Source organism: Mytilus edulis, chromosome 1, assembly GCF_963676685.1.
Source record: "Mytilus edulis chromosome 1, xbMytEdul2.2, whole genome shotgun sequence".
NCBI lineage: Eukaryota > Metazoa > Mollusca > Bivalvia > Mytilida > Mytilidae > Mytilus > Mytilus edulis.
The window spans coordinates 98,639,114-98,648,600 of NC_092344.1; the positions used below are offsets into that span (position 1 = coordinate 98,639,114).

The window sequence follows — 9,487 nt, forward strand, 5'->3', positions numbered from 1 at the left end:
TTACATAGGTATTTCATTTGACCCATATATTTCATCTTTTTGTACTGTGATTTTGTTTTATGTTATAAAGTCAACCTGTAGCTTTGCTATATAAAAATGATAGAATCTGAAGCGAGATGATGTATCAAATGTTCTTCCTTTGTGCGTTTTTTAGACAAATTATTCATCTCAAACACACCCTAACATAAGGAGGTTCGCTCGATTTTCTCTTTTTGATACAATTGTTTCCAATTTTTTGATTTTTTTATCTTGAGTCACGTAAAGGAAGGACAGACACGGAAATAAGTAAACTTATAGATTGATATGTTCTCCGTCTGTATTAATTAAAAAAAAAAAGGGAAGAATTTTCTTCATCCAACTTGATAGATAACCATGTCGTCGACATGATATCTAACTGTTCTACTTAACTATGTAATGGATAAATTAAAAACTTATGCAAATGGTTGTTTTTAACAATAAAACACTCGTATTTGAGAAAAAAATTGTTATTTTATTTGTTTCTATTCACTTTTAAAAAATTTCTTACTAAAGTAAACATAACAGAAAGCTCTTATCGCCTTCTCTATAAACAAAGAATAATCAGTTTGAAGGTTTACAAGCAAAAACTAATCCAAAGTGCGCAATATTCAATAACAATAGACATAATAGATAAAATAATTAAGTCATCCCCCCTAATTAATTTATCCCTTTTATTAGAAAATCAAGTGCACCTTCTTATGTTAGGGTGTGTTTGAGATGAATATTTTGTGTTGAAAAGGTACAAAGAAAGAATATTTGATACATCATCTCGCTTCAGATTCTATCATTTTTATATAGCAAAGCTACAGGTTGACGTTATAACATAAAAAAATTCCCGTACTAAAAGATGAAATGAATGGGTCAAATGAAATACCTATGTAATGAATCACTCGAAATCAGAGTAGGTGTGTTCAAATAGCTTTTTTGTTTTAATAAAAGTACTTGACGACAGTCTTTTCAGTTGGATGATAAAAAATGCATATCTTCGAGAAAAAAGCAAATACAATTGTTTGGCTTCCATTTCTACAATTGCGCTTTATATTTTTCATCTTGTGATGTTTTAAAATTTAGTGTGACTGTCCTTAACTTCAAACATAACGTCCAATAAAATTTAAGTATGATGTATACAAGCTGAAGCCCCGCCTATCTTAATTGCCATGCTTGAGCAAACATTGATACAAGCAAAGCAAGCAAGTCAAACAAAGATTTGTCTTGCTAGCATTAATGTAAAAGCTGTAAGAGGAATAATAAAAAGGGCAGTGTTTTAGACAGAAGAATTTATTTTTAGCTCACCTGGCCAAAAGGGCCAAGTGAGCTTTTCCCATCACTTTGCGTCCGTCGTCGTTAACTTTTACAAAAATCTTCTACTCTGAAACTATTGGGCCAAATTAAACTAACTTGGCCACAATCATCATTGGGGTATCTAGTTTAAAAAATGTGTCCGGTGACCCGGCCAACCAACCAAGATGGCCGCCATGGCTAAAAATAGAACATAGGGGTAAAATGCAGTTTTTGGCTTATAACTCAAAAACCAAAGCATTAAGAGCAAATCTGACGTGGGTAAAATTGTTTATCAGGTCAAGATCTATCTGCCCTGAAATTTGTAGATGAATCGAACAACCCGTTGTTGGGTTGCTGCCCCTAAATTGGTAATTTTAAGGAAATTTTACTGTTTTGGGTTATTATCTTGAATATTATAATAGATAGAGATAAACTGTTAACAGCAATAATGGTCATCAAAGTTAGATTTACAAATAAGTCAACATGACCGAAATGGTTAGTTGACCCCTTTAGGAGTTATTGCCCTTTATAGTCAATTTTTAACCACTTTTCGCAAATCTTAGTAATCTTTTACAAAAATCTTCTCCTCTGAAACTACTGGTCCAAATTAAACAAAACTTGGCCACAATCATCATTGGGGTATCTAGTTTAAAAAATGTGTCTGGTGACCCGGCCAACCAACCAAGATGGCCTCCATGGCTAAAAATAGAACATAGGGGTAAAATGCAGTTTTTGGCTTATAACTCAAAAACCAAAGCTTTTAGAGCAACTCTGACATTGGGTAAAATTGTTTAACAGGTCAAAATCTATCTGCCCTGAAATTTTCAGATGAATCGGACAATCCGTTGTTGGGTTGCTGCCCCTAAATTGGTAATTTTAAGGAAATTTTACTGTTTTTGGTTATTATCTTGAATAATATTATAGATAGAGATAAACTTTAAACAGCAATAATGTACAGCAAAGTAAGATTTACAAATAAGTCAACATGACTGAAATGGTCAATTGACCCCCTAAGGAGTTATTGTCCTTTTTAGTCAAATTTTAACAATTTTTATAAAATTTGTAAATTTTTACTAACATTTTCCACTGAAACTACTGGGCCAAGTTCATTATAGATAGAGATAACTGTAAGCAGCAAGAATGTTCAGTAAAGTAAGCATACAAACACATCACCATCACCAAAACACAATTTTTGTCATGAATCCATCTGCTTCCTTTGTTTAATATTCACATAGACCAAGGTGAGCGACACAGGCGCTTTAGAGCCTCTAGTTATTTTTTTAAAGATTTTCATGTTAAAAAAAAATGTTTATATTGTTCAAATTTAAGTTGTATGCCAAAATTAACAGAAATGTTTCAAAACCATTTTAATTACCATTACAGTTCAAAGTATGGCCCCATATTTTATGCAATAATATATATTTAAGAACTAAAGAACGCCTAGAATATGTACTCAGATATTGTTACACTTTGTTTTGTCTTTGATACTGAGTCTGGAATCTTGCACAAAATAAATAATGAATTTAACTTTTGTTTTCAGCCTGGAGATTGTATCATAAGTAATGTGTTAACCTTAGATCTGACCACTTATCCTGAGAGACAAGAAGATACAGACAGTCCTAACAAACCACAACGGTGAAATCACATTAACTCTATAAAGTTCTAAGAACATACAGTGAAATCACATTAACCGAACTTCATTATAAAGTTCTAAGAACATGTATTGAAAATTTTTTTTGTAAAGAAGCAAGATTTTGTTTTATTAAAGCTGTATATTTATAATTTAAATTGGAATTGTATATTTTCTTGTATTGTAAAGCGCACTGTGCTTGTTTTCTTTTCACTTTGTAAATGAATTTCTCTGTAAATTTCTAAGGTTTAATCTTAAATGCAAAGGCGAGAACCGATAATTCCAAAAAACTACTGCAATATTCATTGTTAATAATGTATGCCAATACCATAATGATCACAACTTTGTACATAGTCCATAGATATATGTAATCATTGTATTAAAGTGTTAATAGTGTAGATTATGTTTCCATATGAAGGTCAACATGACTGAATCAAGAATCACATTCATTAGTTTTTGTTGTTACTACATTCTTGTCAATTAAAAAAAAGAAAATTCTAAATTATTGTTTTGTGTTATTACTTTGTTGAAAGGGAGAAGACTCTCCAGTGTCTGTTTCTTTTATTAGATGAATAGTCTATTTTACACCTGTCGCCAGTCAGGAGCATCTGGCCTTTAGTATTATGTACATTTTTGTCGAGCCTTCGACATTAGTCGAAAAAGCGAGACTAAGCGATCCTACATGGTGTCGTCGGCGGCGGCGGCGGCGTCCACAAATATTCACTCTGTGGTTAAAGTTTTTGAAATTTTAATAACTTTCTTAAACTGTACTGAATTTCTACCAAACTTGGACAGAAGCTTGTTTATGATCATAAGAAAGTATCCAGAAGTAAATTTTGTAAAAATAAAATTCCATTATTTCCGTATTTTACTTATAAATGGACTTAGTTTTTCTGCAAGGAAACATTACATTCACTCTGTGGTTAAAGTTTTTAAAATTTTAATAACTTTCATAAACTATCCTTGATTTGTACCAAACTTGGACAGAAGCTTGTTTCTGATCATAAGATAGTATCAAGAAGAAAATTTTTATAAAAATAAATTTCCACTTTTCCGTATTTTACCTATAAATGGACTTAGTTATTTTGCTAGAAACAAAACATTCACTCTGTGGTTTAAGTTTTTAAAACTTTTATAATGTTCTTAAACTATCCTTGATTTCTACCAAACTTAGACAAAAGCTTGTTTCTGATCATAAGATATTATTCAGAAGTAAATTTAAAAAAAAAAAAAATCACTTTTCCCGTATTTTACTTATAAATGGACGTAGTTTTTCTTCCAGTTAACATTACATACAGTTTGCAGTTAAAGTTTATAAAACATTTATTAGATTAATAAAGTATCCTGGATTTTTTACCAAACTTGGAAGCTTCTTTCAATCAAAAGACAGTATCGAGAGGGAAATTTTTGTTGATGTTTTTCCTCATTTTTGTTGAGTCTGCGATTTATAGCAAAAGTAGGCGAGACACTGGGTTCCGTGGAACCCTTACAAATTTTTTCAATTCTTGTTCATTTATTTGTTTCGCTGTTTATTGTGACGTCCATTTTCACTGAACTAGTACATATTTTTGTTTAGGGGCCAGCTGAGCCTGCCTCCAGGTGTGAGATTTTCTCACTGTGTATAAGACTCATGGGTGACCTTGGGCTGTTTTCTTTGGTCTGGTTGTTGTTTCTGACACATTCCCCATTTCCATTCTCAATTTTATTATCTTAAAGATTATGTTCATCATTTTATCACATTTTTCTTCCAACCACATCCTTTAAACAAGTAACCTTCAATAATGAGCCTTCCATGCTGTTGTGATATAATTAAATCCATTTAGATAAAAGAAATATGTGATTGACTGTTAACCATTTAATGTTATTGGTCTTAGACATGTGGCTTCTTGTGGTGTCATCAACAATGTTTTATTTTGTGTTTAGGTTAGTGTTAGTGGATTCATTAGTGGTAAGCTTATGATATTTGGTATGCAGTTGTATTACCATTGGCATAACTCATTGCCCTGGAGATTTATATGCCCCACCTACGATAGTAGAGGGGCAGTTTGTTCAGGTTAAAGTTTTTGGTCAAGGTAGTTTTTGTTGAAGCTGAAGTCTAATCAACTTGAAACTTAGTACACTTGTTGCTTATGATATGATCTTTCTAATTTTAAAGCCAAATTAGACTTTTGACCCCAATTTCACGGTCCACTAAACATAGAAAATGAAAGTGGGAGTTTCAGATTAAAGTTTTTGGTCAAGGTAGTTTTTGATGAAGCTGAAGTCCAATCAACTTGAAACTTATTACACTTGTTGCTTATGATATGATCTTTCTAATTTTAAAGCCAAATTAGACTTTTGACCCCAATTTCACGGTCCACTGAACATAGAAAATGAAAGTGGGAGTTTCAGGTTAAAGTTTTTGGTCAAGGTAGTTTTTGATGAAACTGAATTTCAATCAACTTGAAACTTAGTACACTTGTTGCTTATGATATGATCTTTCTAATTTTAAAGCCAAATTAGACTTTTGACCCCAATTTCACGGTCCACTAAACATAGAAAATGAAAGTGGGAGTTTCAGGTTAAAGTTTTTGGTCAAGGTAGTTTTTGATAAAATTGAAGTCCAATCAACTTGAAACTTAGTACATATGTTCCCTATAGTATAATCTTCCTAATTTTAATGCCAAATTAGATTATTACCCAATTTTACGGTCCATGGAACATTGAAAAGGATAGTGCGAGTGGGGCATCCATGTACTTTGGACACATTCTTGTTAGGCTAGTAATGATAAATTTAGTGTCATTTTATGTGTAGTTGTATAAGAATTTGCATGTCTCATTTACATATGCCTTGTAAGCAAATTCTTACAGTCAGTCAGAAATATGGGGCAATATGTGTAATTGTTTCTCCATAGGCGGTAATGATAATGTTTTATTCTATAGCTCAGTCCGTATCTTAAACTTGGATAAGTATGATGACTTGTTTCGAAGCTGAGACATTTTCACATATGTGGTTAAATTTGGTTAAATTTTCAGGGTACGAAATTTGATTCATTTTTCCATAAATAAGCTTACCAGAAAAATCCTTTGTGATGCTGCTCTTCATGGTAATAATCCCATTTTTCACACAATAAGTTCTTTGAAAATTTAATACTTTGAATACATTTAATAACTCCATTGTTTTTACACATTTATTCTATGGTCCTATACTTTCTGAATCAACACAAATGGACAAGTTAAGTCACTTGTAAAAAATAGAAGACATGTCCAATATCATTACAGAAATATTTTGTTTACACACAACTTTCGTTTTCTCAATTGGAGGCGCAATAGGGATATTGACCCATATATTGATGTAAATTTTACAAAGTTTTAGAAAACCAACTAAGAATGTAAATATAAGAATATTATTCTAGTTCTTGAATGATTTAATATTTTTGCTCTCAAATTTTATGTTGAGGTACTGTGTATTTTATGTCTACATCTGCAAGGTTGGAAATTTTAATGATATTGAACCTTTGACTTGCATGCTTGAGTTTGTGAGTAATGGTCAGTCAATGATACTAAGTATGCAGTTATATAAGAATTGAAATCTCACATTTCCACCCCCTTAATCATGTTTAATTAACTGAATTGTTTTAGGCCATAGTTGTTTGCACTATGCGTATAGTAATCTGCTTTTCTGTTTGTGATTTAGTCCATGCACGTGTCTGAACCTATTTTAACTTGGTCACCGATGTGTATTGGTACAAAATTGTTTCCACTCTCTTACTATCAAACCCATTGGGGTTTGGTAATTAAACCTGGCAGAATTTATGCCAAGAGGTGCTGTATACGAGAGAAAAATATAATGCATTGAAAAGTGGTGGAAGAATGTCAAGGGGACATTTAAAAGTTTTAGATTGAAGAAAAACTGATAATGTGATGGTAAAAATACAAAGAATAAGTCAACAATATACTAGAAGAAAAATACAGACTAAGCAACAAGACCCAATCATGAACTCTGGTGTTTCGGAAGAATTAAAAATGTGTTGTGATCAGGTTAAATTCTATAATTCTATACATTGTAACAATAGTTTATGATTATTGCAAAGTGATAGTCTGACCTTTAGATTTCTAAAAATAAAAATAAGATGTTAAGTATGGTATATTGTTGGCTATTGTCATTTATTATAATAAAATTGAGAATGGAAAAGGGGATCGTGTTTACAAGACAACAACCCAATGAAAGAGCAGAAAACAGCCAGGGCCACTATTGGGTCTTCAACACAGCAAGGACCCACATCCAGAGGCAGGCTTCAGATGTCCAATTTATAAAAATGTGTACTAGGTCAGCTTATTGACTTTCACACGTACAAGACTAACAAAGGCCAGAGGCTTCTGACCTACGACAGGTGCAAAAAAAAGTGTACAGGTAAAACACATTTTGTTAGATCTCAAACCTCCCTGGTACCTCTAGCCAATGTAGAATAAACACACAGGATACACACAGTAAAACTCAGTTCAGAAGATGTCAGAGTAGGATGTAAGAATAGGTAACGGAAGAAACGAAACAAAATGACAATCATACATATGTTAACTAAGAACAACTAGCAGTGCCAGTCTCAGACCTTAATTGAAATTATTGATTGATTATGTCTTCATCACATGAAAATCAAGACTTATTAGTGGTCTAGAATCTTACCATCATGAAATGTAGGAGAAAAACATAACATATATCATGCCAACAACTGGTTTTAGAATTAATGTGTTTTTTTCCGATGCAAAGATTTAATTGGAGTATATAAATACTAACTAAAGGTAACAGTATTTTTATGCCCCACCTACGATAGTAGAGGGGCATAATGTTTTCTGGTCTGTGGGTTCGTTCTTCCGTCAGTTTGTCCCACTTCAGGTTAAAAAAATTTGGTCAAGGTAGTTTCTGATGAAGTTGAAGTCCAATCAACTTGAAACTTAGTATGCATGTTCCCTATGATATGATCTTTCTAATTTAAATGCCAAATTAGAATTTTGACCCCTATTTCATGGTCCACTGAACAAAAAAATAAAAGTGCAATTTTCAGGTTAAAGTTTTTGGTCAAGGTAGTTTTTGATGAAGTTGAAGTCCAATCAACTTGAAACTAAGTATACAGATTTCCTATGATATGATCTTTCTAATTTAAATGCCAAATTAGATTTTTGACTCCTTTTTCACAGTCCACTGAACATAGACAATGATAGTGCGATCTGTGTATATTGTTGTTTATTTTATAATCACCATGGGTGTGAAAGAATGTCAAGGCCATTGTTTAAACATAAACAAGAGTGCTCACACTGGAATGTCTAGCCTACTTTATTATACACCACGCAACAGGTTGCGGAGGGTATAATGTTTTTTGACCCGTCCATCCGTCTGTCAGTCCTGTTTCTTGTCATCGCAACTCCTCTCAAACCACACAACAGAATTTCACGAAACCTTTTCAGATAATAAGGACATACTATTTAGTTGTGCATATCGACGGGAAATTGCGATTCAATTTTTTTTCTAGGAGTTACGCCCCTTTGAACTTATTTACTTTAATGTACTACTGCAACAGTTTGTCATCGCAACTCCTCTCAAACCACACAACAGAATTTCACGAAACCTTTTCAGATAATAAGGACATACTATGTAGTTGTGCATATCGACGGGAAATTGTGATTCAATTTTTTTTCTAGGAGTTACGCCCCTTTGAACTTATTTACTTTAATGTACTACTGCAAGTTTGTCATCGCAACTCCTCTCAAACCACACAACAGAATTTCACGAAACCTTTTCAGATAATAAAGACATACTATGTAGTTGTGCATATCGACGGGGAAGTGAGATTTTGTTTCTCCAGTGACAATATGAAGACGTGGGGTATGTGAGCGTGTTCACAAAGGTTCTTTAATTTCCATTGATTTTATGTTGATTGCCCTAAAACAGCTATCACATAAACTTAACAAGAAAATGAGGTCATGTCAGATAAACCAAACTGGAAATACATTTACATCATACAATCATTCCATACACCAAATATGTGTTAAAAACAGTTGACCTTTTGCACATTGTATTTAAAAAAACGAACTTAACCAGGAAAAACTTTACATTGATTAATGAACCATGAAAATGAGGTCTAGGTCAAATGAACCCTGCCAGAGAGACATTACACCTTACAATCATTCCATTCACCAAATATAGTAGACATATTGCTTATAGTATCTGAGACTAGACCACGAAAACTGAACCTTGTTCACCAATTCATGAAATAAGGTTGAAGTCAAGTGAAAACTGTTTGACAGACATGAAGACCTTGCAAGGAAGGCACAAACCAAATAAAGTTTTTCTTTTACTTGTTACAAGAGACTAATTAAAAATACTAAAATTATTAACTTTTTTTTCAAGTATCAGTAGTCACTGAACAATGAAAATGAGGTCAGGAACAATAGACATTTGACAAACTGAAACTCTATTACATACCAGTAAGGCATCTATATACAAAGTATGAAGTATCCAGGTCTTCTACCTCGTGAAATAGTAAGTTTTTAAGAAGTTTGAAAACACTAATGCTGGCTCTC

General features: G+C 32.6%; 1 protein-coding gene across 1 annotated transcript in view; it reads left to right on the top strand.

The window, feature by feature from the left end:
- The window catches only part of LOC139497509 (structural maintenance of chromosomes protein 1A-like), a 40,558-nt gene extending 37,127 nt beyond the window's left edge, over window positions 1-3,431 (top strand). Inside the window, exon 27 of the mRNA XM_071285739.1 lies at window positions 2,840-3,431. Within this exon, the coding sequence (XP_071141840.1) occupies window positions 2,840-2,938 (99 nt within the window). The 3' untranslated portion in view covers window positions 2,939-3,431. The remainder of the gene's footprint in view (window positions 1-2,839) is intronic.
- The last annotated feature ends 6,056 nt before the right edge of the window (window positions 3,432-9,487 follow it).